Source organism: Aulonocara sp. 'chitande type north' Nkhata Bay, linkage group LG1, assembly GCF_057382095.1.
Source record: "Aulonocara sp. 'chitande type north' Nkhata Bay isolate Kocher_YH1m ecotype deep benthic linkage group LG1, A_spYH_male_GT1.1, whole genome shotgun sequence".
NCBI classification, from domain to species: domain Eukaryota; kingdom Metazoa; phylum Chordata; class Actinopteri; order Cichliformes; family Cichlidae; genus Aulonocara; species Aulonocara sp. 'chitande type north' Nkhata Bay.
In genome coordinates, this window is record NC_141344.1 from 29600675 (window position 1) to 29621280 (window position 20606).

The 20606-nt window shown below is 41.9% G+C and overlaps 1 protein-coding gene across 3 annotated transcripts in view; it reads left to right on the forward strand.

Annotated features, from left to right (window-relative positions):
* uacab (uveal autoantigen with coiled-coil domains and ankyrin repeats b) overlaps positions 1-3625 on the forward strand; it is a 40815-nt gene extending 37190 nt beyond the window's left edge. For all 3 annotated transcript variants that reach the window (XM_086292475.1, XM_086292494.1, XM_086292484.1), the window contains exons 18-19: positions 795-860; positions 1031-3625. In XM_086292475.1, the coding sequence (XP_086148601.1) occupies positions 795-860; positions 1031-1102 (138 nt within the window). In that variant the 3' untranslated portion in view covers positions 1103-3625. The remainder of the gene's footprint in view (positions 1-794; positions 861-1030) is intronic.
* Positions 3626-20606: the final 16981 nt, after the last annotated feature.

The window sequence follows — 20606 nt, forward strand, 5'->3', positions numbered from 1 at the left end:
ATGCAGACTGCTTCTACACACCTTTGTGAAAGAATGGGTCGCTCTCAGGAGCTCAGTGAGTTCCAGCATGGTACCGTGATAGGATACCACCGTGCAATAAGTCCACTCATGAAATTTCCTTGCTACTAAATATTCCACAGTCACTGTTAGCTTTGTATGCTTTGTTATAGTACCACTATCTTGCACAATTTCATGCTCCCAACTTTGTGGGAACAGTTTGGGATGGTCCCTTCCTGTTCCAACATGATTGCACACCAGTGCACAAAGCAGCATCCATAAAGACATGGATAGGTTTGGTGTGAAAGAACTTGACTGGCTGACTTCAACCCGACAGAACACCTTTGGGGTGAAATGGAGCGCAGACTGTGAGCCGTGTCTGACCTCACAAATGTGCTTCCATAAACACTCCTGAACCTTCCCCAGAGGAGTTGAAGCTGTAATAGCAGCAAAGGGCGGGCCAACATCATATTAAACCCTATGGACTAAGAATGGGGCATCACTCTAGTTCATACATGTTTGAGGGCAGATGAGTGAATACTTTTGGCAATATACTGTATTTAGTTATTATTATTATTACATATTTATTTTGGATAACTGAATTGATAACGTAATGAAAAGCTGAAAACAAGAAGACGTGAACAACTTTAGAGCAAGTTGGATGCTGCTCTTCTAACATCATAACATACAGCAGCTGGAAGCTGGAATACAGTCAATATTAATTACACTGTCTAGCTGTTAAAGACGTGAAACAAAGCACAGTGTCACTCACGTCTTCCTCCTTTCTGCTTCACAAGGATGCTGAGAGGCAACACAGAGAGGTGGTTTCAATTTATCGAACACATCTGCTCAGCGCAGCCCAGGTAAGTCTTACTCATTAATCTGTGGAGATTACTGCACAGTGAGATTTGTCTGGTTTGTCTACGAAAGAAAGTTTGCAGCAGGGTTACTACAGAATATCAGATGATGATAGTCTAATGTTAATATCTGATGTTATATATGTACCGAAGCCCTTCTTCTGTTTCTCCCACAGGGCCACATGGACGAGGACGTCCAGGCCGCCTTGCTGCAGATCATCCGCATGAGACAGGAGTTTGTGTGTTAAAGCTTCAAAACCCTGCTGCTACCTGCTGACTCAGATTCACTGTTTTCATATCCCCTGCTGTAAAGTGTTCCTGCTGTGGCCCCTGTGGGCGCCCAGTGTGTGTCTGCTGACAGGCTGTTAGAAAACACATTTTGCTGCATTTAAAGTCTAAGAAGTCTCCAAACTGTAGATGCAGACGAACACCAGCAGCGTTTTCTTTTAGATACACAGACAACATAAACTCAGCAGTTAAAGCCAAATGTAATCAACTACCTGTATGCAGAAACACTTTGCAGTTGCTGGTACACAGTATGTAAAAACAACAAACTGTTTCATACATTATTTTTCACATCTTTTCTAATGATGGTGAAGATCTGTGGATTTTATGCAACTTTTACACATTATATTCAGTGATGTGAAGGTTATTTGAAAATGTGCATCCCTTTCTTGGATTACTCCTGAAACACTCAGCTAACTGTAAACTGGACAAGCAGACCACTTTTCACATTCCCGCCTGACTGTCAGCGCTCGTGCAGAATGCTTCCATGTTTAACACCGACGTTTGCTGGAGTTTTAATGGGAGGGGTTCACAGTTTCCAGCTCAGAAGCTCAGAGTTACTGGCTGCTGTAATCATTGTTTTCTTTGATACATTTTCAGCTGCTGATTTATACACACACACACACACACACACACACACACACACACACACACACACACACACACACACACAGACATACGCGCACACACACACACACACACACACACACACACTCAAATGAAGCAAAAACAGAATAGCAACAGTAGCAATATCAGAAAGGTACTTTAGGTGTACTTTCATGTCGCCTATCTGTACCTGGCCAGTGTACAGAGTGGCAAATCGTGCATGTGTATTATCAGCCTAAAGCTAAATGACTATTTCTTGTAGTGTGCTAGCTCCTGTAGGTAAACCTTTTTGTTTTACATAGAGGGAGTCTGAAAACTCTTTTATGATTTTCTTCAGCTTGCAGGCGACAACGCAGATGTTGAGATGAGCCATCAGTTTTTTTTTCTTGTTCTTGCTAAGATCTAACTAGTTTAAGAAGTGATAATACTTTTAGTACTTGGTGTTAAGTTGAACAAATGCAATATGAGATCCAGCTGAATGATTAGTATTTACTTTGGGGCAAAGGCTCCTTTTGCCTGCCTGTTTCCTTGCAGAGCTGCTGGGAGTGCACGGTGACATGGTGAAATCACAGTAAATTTAACTGTGGGGAATGAAGCCTTAATATTTCCATTTGTTTTTGACTCAAAAAATGATTACAGCTCCCAGTAAATCAGTCAGTGTACAGACGGGCTGAAAATCAGATGAAACTACGTGAACCTGTCCTTTAACTTTCACTCGCTTTCTTTTAAGTCAAACTCATTTTGTGGCACACCTTTCTTCTTCTTCTCTTCTCTTCTGGAGGTCCAAACTAATCGGATGCCAAAGACCTGAAGTGGATCCAAATCTAAAGCCTTCTTGCCGCGCTTGTAGACAGTTGTATGAGGTATATTTGGGTGAGTGCTCAGTTATCTCACAGTCCGGTTACACGAATCTGTGCACTGGTCACGCAGGATTCGAATCACAGGGGTGTGAAGAGGCGATTTCTTGCTGTGTCCTACAGTTTGCAGTGGCACGTCGTCTTTTTCTTTAAACCAGAGTGTCCTCTAGTGGTGAAACTTGGCAGGCCAAGTTGGTAGAAAATGTAATAATCACTGCAGACCAGGGGTAGGCAGTTGCTGCTTTTGGAAGCTGTTACAGCTGCATGCGTTTACTGAACACTAGTGGCATTTATTAGAAATCTGAGAAACGCTAAAAATGTGCATAAGAAACTAAAGTGATAAAGCTTCATCTGCTAATATCTGCTGCTGTGTGTTACTGCTTTTTAAACCAAACCTCTTTAAAAACCGCTAAAACTCAACTTTATAGAGCAGCTGATTCATGCAGCTATCCCAGAGCAGCAGACGCGTACCCCTGAGCCGGCTCTTTGTGGCTCCTGATGGTGTAGTGTGGTGGTGTTGTGATTGTTGAGCGAGTCTCTTGTGCCTTTACACTGATATATTTTTCATAGCTTTGTACTTTAATTACTTTACTACAGTGTGACATTATTCAGCAGGTCTGGAAGTAGAACGGCACAAAACACGTTGAGGTTTTACTGTAGGATACTAATTTGATAAGAACAACCCCTGAACGATTACTCATCTGAAACACTCCTCTTTACCCTTCCAGCTAATACGCTTTGTTTTTATATTTAGCACACACACACAAAAAGCTGTTTACACCCATCAAACCTTTTCTCTGTTTTGTTCTGCAGATTTTTTATTTTTAATGGTTAACACAAACTTTTTGGATGTTTCTTTTTCTTTTCCCTCTACCGTTTAAAGGCTAAAGTATGAATCCGTTTGAATCTTTAAATGTTACTGTTTAACCAGTCTGTTTAACTTGGCGGAGGCTCTTGGCAAGAATAGTTGTATTTGTGAATCAGTCATACAAAATCAATAAAAGTGCCTAACATAGAAAACTATATTGTGTTGTGTGTGTGTCTTTTGTCATCACAACATTAGCACTGCTGGTACTGTAGCACAGCTGAAATGCCTCAGTGGCTACAGGATGAGGATGTGGTGAAGACATTTGTGTTCTTCACCGGATCTTTTTGATGATTTCCTGACTTTGTCTGGCACCATCAGCAAGTCAGATTTTGAACTCATGCCACGTGTTAATCTCATCACCTGTGTGTGTATGGTTTATGAACAGCTGTACTTTGGAAAGAAAAGCTGGGTTTTTCTCACATGGAACGAACTTTAAAAAAAGAAAGAGTTGGTCATACATGTGCTTAAGAGGATCGGTGTATGTCCAAAACAGGGAAAGCACTATATTACTCAATGTGCTGAAGACGGAAGACAAAAACTGTGTAGGTTGCCTTAAGGAAGTGAAAGCAGCAAAACAAAAACACCTGTTAATTGTTGGACTGTGTGAGTCAAAAGTTCTTGAGCCTGTTTTTGAATGTACGCACAATAAGTAAAGACTTCTTTATCTTATTTATTTAAGAAATGATTAATAAGTGTTTATCTTTGACAAGTAAACTGCTCAGGATGTTACACATACGAGTCATGCATAAAGAAAAGTCATTTCCAAGTCTGTGTTGCCCTTGTTACCTCCCAGTGAGATGAAATGATCGACTCCAAAATACATATATACATACACAGTATGGGGTAGCGAGGCCAGCTGTTCGCTGCACTTCTGCCAACACAAACCACTCGTCGTTTCACCCGTCTGCACATATTTTAATTTAGGGGTTCTAAAATATCTTAATAGGTTTTTCCAGCAGAATTTCTCTCCTGGCACCTGAGCTGGTGAATGTGCTGCATCAGACACTTATTCTGCCAGTCGTCCTTTGCAATCGAAGCCCCAGACTCTTTCTCCCATTTAACTGTGCTTGTTTTTGTAGTAATTAACACGTTAGCGTGACAAAGTGCTAAATGGTGAACAAATTAAACACTCCACTAACATGATAGCTGAAAAATCTGGTGATATTTCTAGTATGGAAAGGAATGGTCTTTAAACGCTTTTCTTTTGAAAGGCCAGCAGGGGGCGACGTCTGTGGTTACAAAAAGATTTCCAGTTGTATAGTCTGGCAAAAACAACCTTTGCCATGTTCAGAGTTTCTCAGTCACATCCATCCCACACTCATCACATGAAAATACCAGAGATGAAAATTTTGTACTAATCAATAGGTGGCGCTACGACGGTCATCTTTTCTGTACATTCTGTTGGAAAGGACGATACTATGATTCTGGCCATGTGAGAGGGAACCACCCTCCACTCTCTGAACTTTACAGAGGGCCTTTCAGACCGAATCAGGTAGTATGGAGTAACTTGACTCTGCAGTTTCTGGAGAAATTGCAGTGGGATTGTTGCTACTGTATAGGTTTTATAGAGGCTGCTTCAAAGTCAGCTTTATTGTCAAAAACCATATATACAGATCATACACGGGAACTTGAAATTGCAGTGCTCCCTCAGCCCTCGGTGTTACACTAAAGATGGGCAACAGGCCGCAGGTGTTCCATAAGGTACAACAGCTGCTCTGTACCTTATGGAATTGCTTAGAGTTTCTGCAATCAGAGTGTTGGGGGACATTTACGTTAGTGTAATAAAGCTGTCTCTCATTTTGTACACAGATATCTGAAAAGTGTGTGGATGTTTAATACACAGTATAATGAAATCACGAAAAGTGTCCAGTGCTGTGACTGAACTCCTAACCTTCAACATAAGTAAGCGAGCAGTAACTATACCAAGCCACTGAAGGAGATGTGAGATGGGGCAGAATTTCCACTCAGAGTCACTAGAGCTTTATCAGCAGAAAAAGTGGACTATTTCAGAAACGGTGCACAATTGAGCTGATGAGGTATGAATGGAAGTGTTTTACTTTACTGCAAATTATGGTATCGATCCAATACCAAGTAAATACGGGGCAGTACTGCCAGCACTGATACTGATACCGATATTTTTATTTTTTAATCTTTTTAAAACTTGGAATGTAAATGTGTCTGTCTTAAAACAGTTCACTGGGTTACATGCTCAGCAGTCATGCTCAGATCCCGTCGAATCCCAGGGATAGCTCAGAGTGACCCTATGAGTAGAAGGTCAGGGGTTCGAATCCACTGACCGGCTGCCCTAAAGTACCCCTGAGCAAGGTAACGTCCCTACACACTGCTCCCCGGACACCGGATTGGTAGCCACTGCTGCACTGAGAGAATGGGTTAAGTGCAGGGAAGAATTTCCCCACATAAAGCAAACATTATTATTACTGAGCGCTCCTGTGGCGCTAGTATCAATCCGATCTGATACCAATACCAGCACTGGTATCGATATCTGGATTTATTCCCCCACATCTAATGAACGCCGGAGAGGAAGAGGGGAAAATGGCCTACGAGAGTAATATATGCTGCATAATAGTGAAGCAATGAACTGTCCATTTATTTCAGCTTCTGATTTTAGATTTCTGCTGTGTGAGCTTCACTGCCACAGACTGCACTATCATGTTTCCAGCATTAAACCTGTTAAAGTCTGATTTTTAATATGGAGATCCTCATAAACTCACGGGTCGGAAGAGCTGTGATTATTTTACATGTCCGATTTGTGCTTTTGTTTATTTTATTATGCTGGACTCAAAATGTTCACAATGCGCCAGCCAAGATCACAGCTGTGTGCGCGTGTCAATCCAACCCAATCAAACCACACCCACTCAATCTGATGAAGCATTTTGTGGCTCAACTTTAATGCCGCTCATTTAGCCACAAACAGTTAATGTAACAGAGAAGGACCACGTCCCCCCCTCCCCCTCTTTTTTTTTTTAGGTGCTGAAGTCTGTGTACTTTTAGCTCCACACACTCTTACTTCCTCTGTGGGAGCAGCCCACTTCATGTGGTTTCACTTTAAGCACAATCAACCCAGGAATGAGAGAGCGAGTACAGCTCTTTGGCGCACAGCGCTCGCTTTTATCTTTCAGCCTGTGCCTCTATTGATTTGTCTGTTGCTCTTTTTCTCTTCACAAGATTTATTTTTCATTAGAGCTCTTTTCAGCGGGATGCTGGGAACCGAGGGTCAGGGCCGTATCAGTTATCTCGTTTTAGATATATTCATGCGCAGGGGGGATTTAATGTGGTGGAATAGAGGAGCCTGCCTTTAAAAATAATCAAGATTACTAATAATGAAAAAAATACTACCTTAAAGCAGAGCTCTGAGTTTACGACTGAGGGCTAATCCATATGCTATCCTACCCCCACCCACCCGTTTTTTAACACAAACACGCACACACCGTCTAATTGACACAAGACTTGTCCTGGGTTTGATTTCTTTGAGCAAAGCTTGCTGGTTTCAAGTGGCAGTCTCCCTCCTCCTCCTCCTCCTGCTCCTTCCTCGGTTTTATGGCTCTCTTTTTTGCGGTCTGCACTGAATAAGCTGTTCTCAGCAATTATGGCAAATACAGTTCAATCTGTTGGTAGAGCTCTCTTTAATCTCATTTCCAGAGTCCTAATCAGTCCCATACATACACTTGTGGCGTTCGGTTAACCATTGTAACCCCCTTTTCCTCACCGCAAAAGGATCCCATCTTTATAAAATTCGTCATCCCCAGGAGGATCAGAGGCATTATTTATGTTGGACTGAGCCCCGGCCGTCCACTGCATGCCTCATGAGTGCTGATCCGACCGAGGAGCCAGGCGGGTGGTTTTATACACATCAAATACACGCCCACATCTTTGCCTGTAGTCTCCCTGGGTTGTGGTGAACGTTTGTTATCGCACGCAGTAGTCTTTCACCTCAGCGGATGCTCCTTTCTCCTCCCGACACTTGTTCCCCAGAGAAGCCGCTGCGCTCTGTCAGCCACGCAGCACCTCAGAGGCCTCTCCTCCCCGTCTTGGTGGAATTGTGATAACTTTTGTTGTGCCTACTAAATGCACTCACTTTGATCGTGTGGTTATTGCTTCTTGTCTTACACACAGATTAAATTATTTACTTGGTCTGTAAGGGCAATTTGGTGGTGCTGTGTTGCCTCACAACAAGAAGGTCCTGAGTTCAACACCACTGGGTGGGGGCTTGGAACACAGGGAGAACATGCAAGCTCCCTGCGTGGAGTGTCCATGTTCTCTCTACGGGAAGCTACATGCTCCCTCTGTGCTTCTGTGGGCGCTTCATCCCGCTGTCCAAAAGCAAATGTGCAAGGTTTACTAGTGCTTCTAAACTGACAAATAGATGAAAATGATTGTCTGTCCAGGCAAGTTTTAGTATCTATCTGATAAAAAGTAAACACAGGGCCAGTATCACGATCAATCAATCTGCACACCTCTACCAGGGTGTGTCTTTCACCCTGTGACACAATGGGCCAACTTCCTTTGCCCTGTGATAAGCAAAAGAAGATGGATGGACTCAAGTTTATAAATGCATGCTATTTACCCTCAAGGAAAGACAAGTAACGGGCCTCAGATCCCTGATAACATCACTTCTTAAAGACTAAAGATCCCTGCTTTGTTTTTTCTTACATTTTCTTACTTGTAGTTTTCATTACTTGTTGGCTGCTCACTAGATTTTCTTTAGCTCTCTCTGGAGCCACAAAAAGTTTCATATACAGTGGTGCTTTCCAAGACTTTGAGGCGTAAAATCAGTGGAGTTCCCCTTGAAGTACAATACAGATGGCACACTTTATTGGCTGTTTTTTTCAAGTTTGCGAGGAAAAAAAAGGCAACTTGTAATCTCTCACTGGAAAACTACCAGCCACGATGTTTCTCATTGAATTTTTCTTTTTTTTTGGTGCTTTATATGTGAAAATGCACCGTGAGAGCATAAAAAAGGAAACCACAAGAGGACCCACAGGGGCTGCCATTACTCATCATTCGTGGTGCAAACACTTTACCGTCCACGAAAGTCCACGTCATGCCACCAGCACTGTCCTAACCACAGTATGTTGTAATGTCTGCTGTCTTGTCTAAGGAGCGCATTTCACCTCTCATCCTGTGACTACTGGGACAGGCTACAGGCCCACCACAGTTGGTGGTTAAGAAAATGGATATATAGATGGACACTGCCATCAGGGTTTCAATATTTAGATTTTGCTGCGATATCAGGGCTGCAAACATCCTACACGCTTTGCAACTAATGAAATTATGTTAAAACATGTTGGGCTCCTGGTGTTTCCCCGGGGCAGTTGCTCCCTTTCCCAGTCATCCAGCTCTCCTTTCCTATTTACTCCTCATTTTTCCTCCCTCTCCCCCCTTCCTTCCTGCTGTTTTACCTTTTGTCTCCCATCCTTCCTTTCTGGTTAATTCCACGGGTCAGGTCAGTCAAGAGGTCTGTGCCGTATTTGTCTTCCTGGTGTAATTGCTAACTATTTCTCTGTCACTAATAGGCCATTACTCAGGCAGCTTGCGAGGCTACACCGAGGGCAGCGAACACGAGGCCAGGGGCCCCGCTTTTTTTTTTTTTCATTAGTCCCTCGAGGAGCCGGACTCCTCTTGGCTCCAGGCTGAGACAGGCGAGGCCCCTTTAATGTTTTTGCAGAGCTCCAAAGCACTTTGTTGCCTCAATAAAGTTCATTTATGGGATAATAAGGCTCTGGAGGACACATGGTGCTGATTTGAGCCGAATGGTTTCAGCATGGCTCACATTCCCCAAACCAGCTCTCCCGTCTCTCTGCCTGCTCTCCATCTCGTTCTTTGATTTCGTCTTGTTTCTTTTCCCTGCCTCTCACCTTACTCTCGCTCCTCACCTCACATCCGTCCATGCGCTTTATCGGCAGTCATTTGTTATTCTTCTTTATAACACTTTGGCAGCACATCGGTCTGATCCTAAAATGACCTGGGACTTGCACACCTGGGAATGAGTAGCAGCGAGAGGGCAGGAGGCCCTCTCATTTCCCAGGATTTATTCCAGAGCTTTGAGGAAGAAGCTTGTGAGGGTAGATGAGGAAAGAGAGGCGATCAGTGGAATGAAAAGCCACAAACCCCAAACCCTGGCAGATGGATCGGGTCTTACATGCCAAGGCTACGCCAGAGCCAACCACCGTGGACCTCTGCTGTATCAAAGGTGTGGGATGCATGTGATAAAACAGAATCCTGCACTCGGTGAATGGGTTAAAAAACATCGTGCACAGATATATTAGAAACAGGCCCCAGCCTCCTCTTCTATTTATCCCTTTGGTTATTACACACAGGGCTTACGTGAGTGTTGGCCATCTTTCCCTGAAACCCAGTAAGGACACTGTACACCCCTGCCTGCTAAACGGTTTCATCTGAGTTCAGTGTTTTTCTTTTTCCCTCATTAGTAGTTGGTTAACCACTAATGCTTGGTGTATCTGCTCAGCTTTTCTTCCTCCCTTCATTGAGTTAGCAAGAAACAGATGGGGCCCAAATCGCCACAACCCCCTCCCCAACACTCTCCCCTTCTGACTGTCATCCTTCCCACCACTTCTTTTACAATAATCTCTCCCTCTCAAACGGAAAATCGCCCCAGTTTTGCATGTCTGCTCGCGGTGCAACGCATGAGACAACGCATGCGGGTTGCTTGGTGCTTGGAAATACAGCTGAGGCCACACCTGGCTGCTTCAGTCATCTTAGAAACATTAGCTTATAAGCCTGAGGGTGTTAGCGCGAGCTTGTTAGTGTGGTTAGGAGTGGCCGTGTTTGACTCGATGATGAGGACTGGATGAAAAGCTGCGAGCCTGGAAGACTGGCACTGATTTGATGTTGGCATTTGGGAGCTGCTCCATTTTTCACTTGCGGTATCTTGGGATGGCACGCTGGTTGGATAGCTAGTTCAGCCGAAACAGACCACTGACACCAAGGCTTACTGTGTGTCATAAGTATTATATATATTTCTCAGGTATAAGAGTTAGCGATAGAAAACTGAGTCTAGGCTTTTGACTTCTTTGGACGATGATCAACAGCCTTTTGGCACCAGGAGGAGCCTGTTTTTGGACGATGGATGTAGGTTTAAGCTCTGAAAAGCCACGAAAATGCCATGACCCTGCAATCTTAGCAAAACAGCTCTTATTGTATATAATTTTACGAGATAATGAACCTTCTTCTCACTTGATTGATTACCTCAAAAAACATTTTCCAGTTGCTAGTTTCAAGTCACACTTAATACAACATGATGTTCATTAGGGCACCGTTTAGACAAAAATAGACAGTAAGACAGGGGATGCTTTTGACTGGCAAACCACTAATTTATGAGCAAACAGCGTTCTCATTTTCACTGTAACATCCACCCATAGACTCTACAGAAGCAGAGATGGCATAACCCAGAAGCGTCGAACATAAAGCCTGGGGGCCAGAATGGTCCCAGCAAAGACTCAAATCCGGCCAACTAGACTGCTTTGGAATATGTGGCATAGATTTTGGACTTTTAATTTAATTTTCATACATTTAACAGCTTTGCTGATTGATTAAGAAATCTCCATTGCCATTCATACGACACCAAAGCTGATAGCAATTAAATGACAGAATAGTTCCTGTTTTTCCACTATCAAATATAGAAATTGTTTTTTCAGTGGGTATAAAATAAAAAAGACATTTTCTGTGAATTAACAAAAAACAGTTATTTGCTTGTGCCGATAGATTTATTTCATTTACTACAGCAAAATTTTGTTGTAATGTAGAAAAACTGAGAAATTGCACTTCTTTTTCTTACATTAACTGGGATTTAATGTGTAGTTAAAGGGCTTTAGTCTGGCAGAAAAGGGAGTTTTGCAAGTTCGACCCACTAAAGACCAAAGTAGGCTGTGTGTTGGCATCATTGTAAGTTTGACACCACTGACATGTCCAGTGGTCAGTGAAGCCTTAAGCTGAGCATTATGGTTGTCACCATTTCATTGTTTAGTTACCAAATAACAGGAACTACAGGTGGATCAGACTGTGAAACCAAGGGACTCATAAGGTAGATCACATCAGGGGACTCAAAACTTAAAACTGCACTGAGCTCCTAAATGAATCAGGGAGATGTTTGCCGAGGTCATAGATGAGCAGACTTATGATACTTCCACACAGTGTTTCGGACCTGAAAGCCATGTCCATCCTTTGCATACAGTATTAGATCTATCTGGCATATGATGTCTGTGTTTTCTGTTCCTCTTAAAAAAGGATGGCTAGCGTTCAACTTGAGAGAATCCACAAACATGAAAGACCAACCACTTGCAACAAAACTGAATGAAAATAAGCGTCATTTGCTGTGAAACCATATTTCTGTTTATTAAATTAAACTAATGAGGAGTTACATATTAATTAGGGACCTTTCTAGGCACTAGTTTCTGCTTCTACATACGCTAAGCTAAGCTAATCACCTTTTTCATCTGTTTTAACAGACACTAAACACAGAGAAATGAAGGTGTATTTATTTTCTGATCAAATCAAACTCTGGGCAACAGATAAAATACATAATCATGTCACATCTGCTTATGTAGGATAAATATGAAGCTATGACAGCAGCAGCATGTCAGGCCGCCGTAGCATACAGGCTAGAAGCAGCTAGCTCAGCTCTCCCCAAAACAAACCTGTTAACTAATACAACACGTTTTAGCTTCTTTGATGAAAACTGACTAAAAGTTTCATGACGCTTATAGGTGGCATTACTTCAAGATTAACTGTCCTTGGAGAACAAATATACAGCACATAAAAATCCCCCTGTTCTCAAAGTGACCGACCAGCAGCCTCTGTTTTCATTTTAAAGACCACAATGAGACTAATTTAGAGCATCCAGCTCTTGATGATGATATAGTGGCTCAGAGGGTTCATTTCCTCAACAGAGCTTGGATTCAGTAGCCAGGAGATCAAAAGGTCAAGCACTCAAAACCTCTTTCCTGCTTGAGCAGCGGTTTCAGTTGCTGAGTTATTGTCATGCTGGATCGTAGATATTAACCGAGTCGGGTTTCAAATCAGCTTTATAGGATGGAGCTGGCGGTCAAGAGCTGAACAACTTATACAAGGCTATATTGTCACACCATCTAATAAGACACTTAAAAGGAAACCCTTTTCCTGGGGCAGGAGTTCACAAGATGTAAACAGGCTGTAAAACAGAGACATCTGCATTCGTTTTTTCCTTTTCCTCCACATTTGGTAGTCTTTAGTCTACGCAGCTCAGAATAAAACAAAAAAAAGAACTATTCAGGGCAAATTCTGAAAAGCAAATGTTTGGGTTTTTAAACTTTAGCAGTGTTGATTGGGGTTGTGACAAATATGCAAATGTGCAGCGCTGGAAAGTGCATAACCAACCGCAGAGACCTGTGATCTCACACCAACCATATAACAATCTCATAAACTATGCTGCACTGTCATACAGTAAGCTGACAGTTATATATATAGTAGCTCCAAATCGCTTTCTCACTGCAACAAATGGCTTTATTAATATATAATAATAGATAGCACATCACGTATATGCACATTATTTTTAAAGGGCCTTTCTTTATCTTGAATATATTAATTGTGACATTTTAAATGCACTTTGCTGATTCCAGCTCTCAGTCATACACAGCTTGAAACAGAAAGATTTTTGTTGTTCTTCCCATTCGACATGCGCTTTGATCGCACAATTCAGAGCTCAAGGTTGGTTTTTGGTGTTTTTTTTTAATTACTGTGAGGTGTTCTTATTCAGTTTCTCCCCTTTTTTCTCATAGACGAGTTCAGTGTCTTGAAATGTGTATTAAGAGCGTTCTGTCATTGACGTGTTTGCATTACATCCGATGTCTAGTGGGAAGAGCTCTCATTCGCCTGATCAGGGTTATTTAGTTTTGACGATCTACAGAGAGAGGTATGTGTGACAGAGAAGAGAGCATTTCACTGCAGACGTGTGTGTGTGTGTGTGTGTGTGTGTGTGTGCGCGCGCGCATGTTTGTTTAAGCATGCAGGCAGCTCGCAGCCCTGACTTTCATGGCCTCACTTCAGAGAGAGCTTTCCCTTGGCAAGATACCTCGCCCTTGGTGAGACCAAAGGGAAATATTTATAAATCATCCGCACAACAAATATTGAAGCCAACCTGCGAGGGCAAAGCCATTCAACAGACACCCTCGCCAGAAATGCGCAAATACACCTCCAAGTCGGCCTCCTGACCCACCGGAGTGTTTCTGGAACCACATCTATGACCCACTTGTATATCTCACACACACACACACACACACACACACACACACACACACACACACACACACACACACAACACACACACACACACACACACACACACACACACACACACACACACACACACACACCATTCTGACCTATTAATACCAGCACACTCCCTCTGGGATTGTGAACTGCCACTTCCTTCAAGATCAAATGTAAACATCTGGTACTTCTGTGACTTCCAGCATCCAGCAGCCTTTCTCCACCACGCTGCGTCTGCTCGCCGTTGTTTCTCTCGTTGCTGTTAAACCCATTTTACTTTCAGCTTAATGTAAGTTCTGCTTTCTATTAAATGGATTTAAGCATGCCTGTGCTTTACATCCCCCTTAGAAACCACTGCCTTATGACAGCTGAAAAAATACCGCTTGCACTTGTGTGCTTGCAGTTTCACTGTGAAGCTCAGAAACTTATGAGAAGTATTTCTGAGGTGATGAGAGGGGTTTTTTCTCCCTGTAACTTTGTCCTCTTCCCCAAATACAAGTGAAGTTTAAAGGTCGTCGTTTGCACTAAAGATGATCCTACACAGACTGCATATGCACAAATCAGGGAGAGCAGGAGCACCTCAAAGGTCTGCAGCGTTGCCCAAATAGAACACTTTGAAGGGGACTGAAGCACAAAGTGGAATCAAATATAATCTTTGCTCTTTGTCTTTTTTCACGCGTGGAGTTGTGGAGTTTTATGATCGCAACTGATATACATTAGATAGAGAAGAGGAGACAGACACAAACAGATTTAATAATACAGTTTGAGTGATTTTGTCTGTTATACACGAAGCCATTTTTGGAGTGTGAACTAAAGAGACGAGATCTTTGTGTTTTGGAAAGTATGACTGAGTTAAATACAAAATTTATTTTCTTGTCTCATGAAATTTTCACATACAAAATATGCAAATAAAACATAAATAATGATACAATGTTCTTCAAAAAGGATTATAATACTACATTTTTATGTCCAGTCCAGTTTTGCAAGTATTAAACATCATAATGATTATTGTATTCCTGATATTTTCGATCATATATAACCAGCATTAATTACCACACTTTGCTGCATTTTCAAGCTGCTATTCATCTTAAGCCAAGGCAATCATACAGTCATTATGCTGGTAGTTTTATAGGACCAGTGCCTTGTTTATGCGCAGCTGCTGGGCATTTTAGGGAAGAACAAGGCACGTTCTTGTGGATGTGATGCTCTAAACTTGTTTATTGGTACTTTTAAGCATTCAGTGCAACAATATTTAAACAGTGGTAAGTCCTTTCTCCTACACTTGTGCATTTACTACTTAGTTCATCAAAGAGAGCACAATTAAGACCTTCTAACCAACACAAGGTCAACTAAAAGGACCAATAGACTACATGAGGTATAACAAACTGTGTTATTTATGTCCATCCATTCAAAGATCCATATTTTTGTCACACATAAACTAGCTTGTAAGGTGCTAAACAGAATATTTTAATCCTTGTCCAGCAAAAAATTACATTCTAATATGTCAGTTTGTTCATATGACTCGTTTAAAAAAGTGGGAAACAGAAAATTAATTTAAACTAACTGTTCAAACCCAGATTTAAAGAAAAGTCCCAACAGTTGAAGTTCGAGCTAATCTCTGTCGTCCTTACAAGGAGAAATTTGTCCACACATATGGATAGCAGTTGAGTTTAATCAGATATGAATGTTACAGTCAAAGAGTTGTTTGTTCTTAATCCTTCTTGGTGTATTTGTGTGCTTGTAAGGTTGCAAACTTTTTCAGTTTATCACAACTGCAACATCAGTTCTGACCAGCAGGGGGCAGCAAATTACCATCTCTCTAGTGCTGGTCTCAGTGGTTGAGATCTCTTTGTAAAAGCAACAAAAACAAATGCACTTTGCAATCAGAGCCACTCCCCTCCCAGAAGGTTGTGTTTTCATGTATGTGGAAACTACTGCCCATTGATATAAAAGCCTGTTATTAATCTCTTTCCTTTTTTTCACCGCCGTCATCATTTCTGTGCAGCGTAACCTACTTCTTGCATGAATTCTTTTTCAAAATATGGGACTGATTGGGTCATTTCAGCATTCTTTCTTATGCCTGTCTGTTTTTGAGCTCATCCATTTAAGACCGGTTGTTCTGCGCACGTAATGATACATCTGTGGAAGCCATAAGTAATGAGGCCTTCTTAGAAACAAAATGCATATTAATCATTTCTGGATAGAGGATAGAGGAAGAGCAATGCAGGGGTTGTGGGTAGAAGTTAAAAAAACAAAACAAGAAAAAACAGCTGAACACCGAAAATGAGAAGAGACTTCTTGTTTTCAGCACTCTTGTTATTGCAGCCTGGCTGTTGGAGGACCAGACTGAACCCTGACCTCTCTGCTTGCAGCATGAGGAAGTGGTTAGGCAGGCTCACAACAAGACGTGGTGCAGCTGAGTTTTTCTTTTGTTTTTTTGGCACAGCACCTCACACCAAAACCGCGGTGCTGTGCCTCGCAGACTCTCTCTCAGGCTGCTTACCGACGATCGGGCCTCGTGTGTGAGTTTCTGTCCCTAAAAAAAATCGCATCTCCTCTTCCTCAAAGAGCAAGTGACCTCGTTGTGTGTCCCAGCACCGCTCTCTCATGAGGAGAATGGCCCCCAGTCCCATTAATCTGGCCACTCTCCACTGACCATGTGGCTGAAGTGCGGATGCATAAACCAGGCTGCTGCTCCACTGCACTCGGGCAGCTTCATGCTCATAAACACAGTCAGGGCTCAGTGAAAGCACACTCATCGTTGAACTCCCGCCCTTCTAATCCCTCTTCCTCTGTATGTGTGTTCATTCACACACACACATATGCACAACCTCAACAGTCTTGAGGGGACATGCCAGATGTCAGTGCTCTGTCTTGGAGCAATTAAACCGGTTGTTATGATGAAAGAATTTACTTGCCATTTGTTTCTCCTGCTCAGATCTAATTGAGTGATTGAGATCTTAATTAGATTAGCTCCTTTTTTCACCTCCATTGTTTCTCAGCCTCTTTAATCCTTCATTTGTGCTTTAATTCTAACCGTTGAAGTTCTAACTGGCTGATCTGTGAGGAGCTGGAAAGCAGCTAATTGCATGTAAACATGGACTGTGTGTGTGTTTTATTTATGCTTAAATACGCTTCCATCATTTAAGCTTCCTCCGCAGTTTTACCTTTTTCTTTCTTTCTTTTTCTTCCTTTTTTTTAAATGACAAATTACACATTGCAGTCACTTGCAGTTACAAACCCACAATGAATTACAACCAAACTTCCTCTCGACGCTGCGAAGCATCTCAGCATCTCTCGCCTCACAGCTTTTTGGTTTTGCGAGTTGCAACTTCACTTTTTAGGTTTAGTTTCACTGCTCTAAACGTGTTCTACGATAAAACCACTGCAGGCGGGCCTGAACCTACATCAGAATTCCCTTTTATTTCAGCCTGGCGTAGTTCCCATTAATGTGGCTGTTGCGGCTCTCGCAGTCGTGCTAACTGTGCACTCTTCACCTCTTGTTGCAGAGCTTTAGGGAAACTGTCTGAAAGTTAAAAAGAATAGATTAGCTGCCTGGCTCCAACGCTTTCAGGATCAGTTTGTTTAAAAACTGCAAGAAGGAAACTCACACTTTTAAGCCCAACATTAACTGCTTCATGCAGTCTTTACATCTGAGTGCAAAGTTGGTATGATCCATAACATGCCCTGCTGAAATAACCTCGAGTTATTGCTCGCTTTACACAGTTTTCAGTCCACCCACAAGTCCACAAGTTCATGTGGTGTAAAGTATGGAGTCCACTGCTTAGCAGTGCAATGGCAACATCATGTAAAAGTCAAAGCACGAAACGTTTCTCCAACTGAAAAAACTACGTCCAGATAAACAGAATCAACTTTTTAGGAGACCAAAAAAGAGTTTAAAATAGAGTGATTGATGGCTTCAATCAAACCACCTTAAATGATTGCTAGTGATCCTCCACATCTCATCAAGAACAGGAAACTGTAAGCAAACAGCTTCACCATATCAGCCTCAAAGGAGTGACTGGCGTTGGGTGTGCGGGTTCCTTACACTAACCTGACCACAGGTGTAGTATCAGTGCCGATCCCAAGCCCAGAAAAATGGGGGGAATCAAAAATAATAAGATTTCTATCTGCTGTGACAGGAACTGTAGCAGCTGAAGGAGGAAGTGGTGGAGCTTGTTTACGCTGATCCTAACTGAAAAAACAAAGAGAATGTGATTGAACGTAAGGTATTTACATAATCTATTTCACATATTGCGAGTGAGACACTTGCACTGGTGAAATATTAAATTAAGCAGAGCATGATCAATGTGCCAGTCTACATGTGTGATCACTGTTGTGGCGAAAATGAAACAGTGCATACAAATCCGGATAAAGCTGCTCTCCACTTATTGATGTCAGCTGTATTTCAAGAAGTTAATGATCTTGAAACAGTAACCCATGCCAAAGATGATTTTTCTTCACCACCTGTGAAAAGGCACTGGACTATAAACATTAAAGGCAACGGTCTGTTAAATATCTGTCGAAAACAGGTCACAGGACAGGGAAGGGGTTCAAAGGTTGTTAGCGGGGTTGGGGTTGGGAAGGGGGGTGTCATTGTGATCAGAGATACAAAAGATAATATTAAGGAACCACCTGCAATTACCTCTGCCAATGAGGTTGTGCTTTTGGTAGTGTTTGCAAGTGTGAGTGTCATTATGTCTTTAAAAAGTTTGTCGGGTTGTAAAGTGGGGTCACTTTCAATAAAATTTGTCGTAAATACAGCAAAGTCTTTGAGATCAACTGCATGATTTATTGGTCGAAAATGGACAAAAAATCGTATAACTTTCAAGTGTGGTGTGTGCTGTCAACATACAGAATGTACTGTCGCATTTCTGACCTCTCCTTCAAGGTCATTAGAATGATCTGAAGGTCAAAGCGAAAACAATGCTATATAGGCCTATTTACGACTATGTTTCTTAGTACCATTGTTTGGATTAATACTATACGGGCATGTGGCGAATCATATATGATGATTCTAAATATCACGTTACCAGTGTTGGAAAGTTACTTTTAAAATGTATTCCACTACAATACACGCCCCAAAATGTAGTTTGTGACGTATTCCGTTAAGTTACTTAATGTGAGTAACGTATTCTGAATACTTTGGATTACTTAATATATTGTCATGCTCTTTATAACTACATGAATGTACTATTGCTGCAGAGTTTTAGACTTGATGGATAGCATTAACAACCTGCTAGCTGCAAATAACCATGTGCAGTTCTGAAAGCAGTGGTGCCTGTCACTACCCGATCCGTACTGGAAACCCGATCGGTACCCCGCATGCGCGAAAGGTTTCTACTTCCGGTCGTAGTGTTTTACGATAGTTACAGCCCAGAGTATCTGTTAAGATGTTAAGAATAACAAGTATATCTTAAAATGTTTGCAATAATGAAGCATTTCAGTACAATGTAGACAAAAATGAAAAATAAAAAGATAGTTACGGATCAGGACTCCCCGATCCTTACTGCGCATGTGTAAAGTCTGACCGTACAAATCGGGTCGACCCGATCCGTACTGCGCATGTGCAGACGTTTTCTTCTTCTTCTGTTCGTTTAATGGCAGTGTACTCCCCAGTGTACGAGGATACCGCCACCTGCTGACCGAGCGAATAAACCCTATTATAAACTGAATTAGCGTCATTACAAACGTGTGTTAAATTTGATTTAGCGATAGTCAAGTGTGTTTATGCTTGTCTGTGAGGAGAGGATTGTTGGAATAGTGATGATGATGTGCGCTATCACTGTCAATTGTCAGTAAACACTTCATCTGGCTGATGAATCTACACGTGAGATATTACAAAGTCTGCATTATTAACTCTGTAATTAGGCGCCATTCTTCTTATTTTACGGCGCTGTTGCTCAATCGGGGGACGCTCTCTGTTGAGGAGAAAAGCATGAATTTCTTTGTATACGGATTATCCATTGTTTAAATGTCCCGGGCAGTCGAAAAGAAGGCAGAGCAATTGAGAAATTTTTTATTTTTTATTTTTTATTTTTTTATTGACAAAGCACAAAATACAAATATACAAATACAAAATAGCAAACACAATGTCAGGGGGTTCGTATAAAAAAGCAAAATAGACACAGTCTATTATAGAATCACATGATATTGAACAGGGAACATAGGTTTATGGTTTTGACAGCTTTTTGATTTTGAGAATGTTGTATGGTTTTAACATATTGTTTGGTTTCATTTAAAAAGCACCGAAAGGATGGTTTTGCGTTAGAAAATTTCGACTTACAGTGGGGCAAAAAAGTATTTAGTCAGCCACCGATTGTGCAAGTTCCCCCACTTAAAATGATGACAGAGGTCAGTAATTTGCACCAGAGGTACACTTCAACTGTGAGAGACAGAATGAGAAAAAAAAATCCATGAATCCACATGGTAGGATTTGTAAAGAATTTATTCGTAAATTAGGGTGGAAAATAAGTATTTGGTCAATAACAAAAATACAACTCAATACTTTGTAACATAACCTTTGTTGGCAATAACAGAGGTCAAAGGTTTACTATAGGTCTTTACTAGGTTTGCACACACAGTAGCTGGTATTTTGGCCCATTCCTCCATGCAGATCTTCTCGAGAGCAGTGATGTTTTGGGGCTGTCGCCGAGCAACACGGACTTTCAACTCCGCCACAGATTTTCTATGGGGTTGAGGTCTGGAGACTGGCTAGGCCACTCCAGGACTTTCAAATGCTTCTTACGGAGCCACTCCTTTGTTGCCCGGGCGGTGTGTTTTGGATCATTGTCATGTTGGAAGACCCAGCCTCGTTTCATCTTCAAAGTTCTCACTGATGGAAGGAGGTTT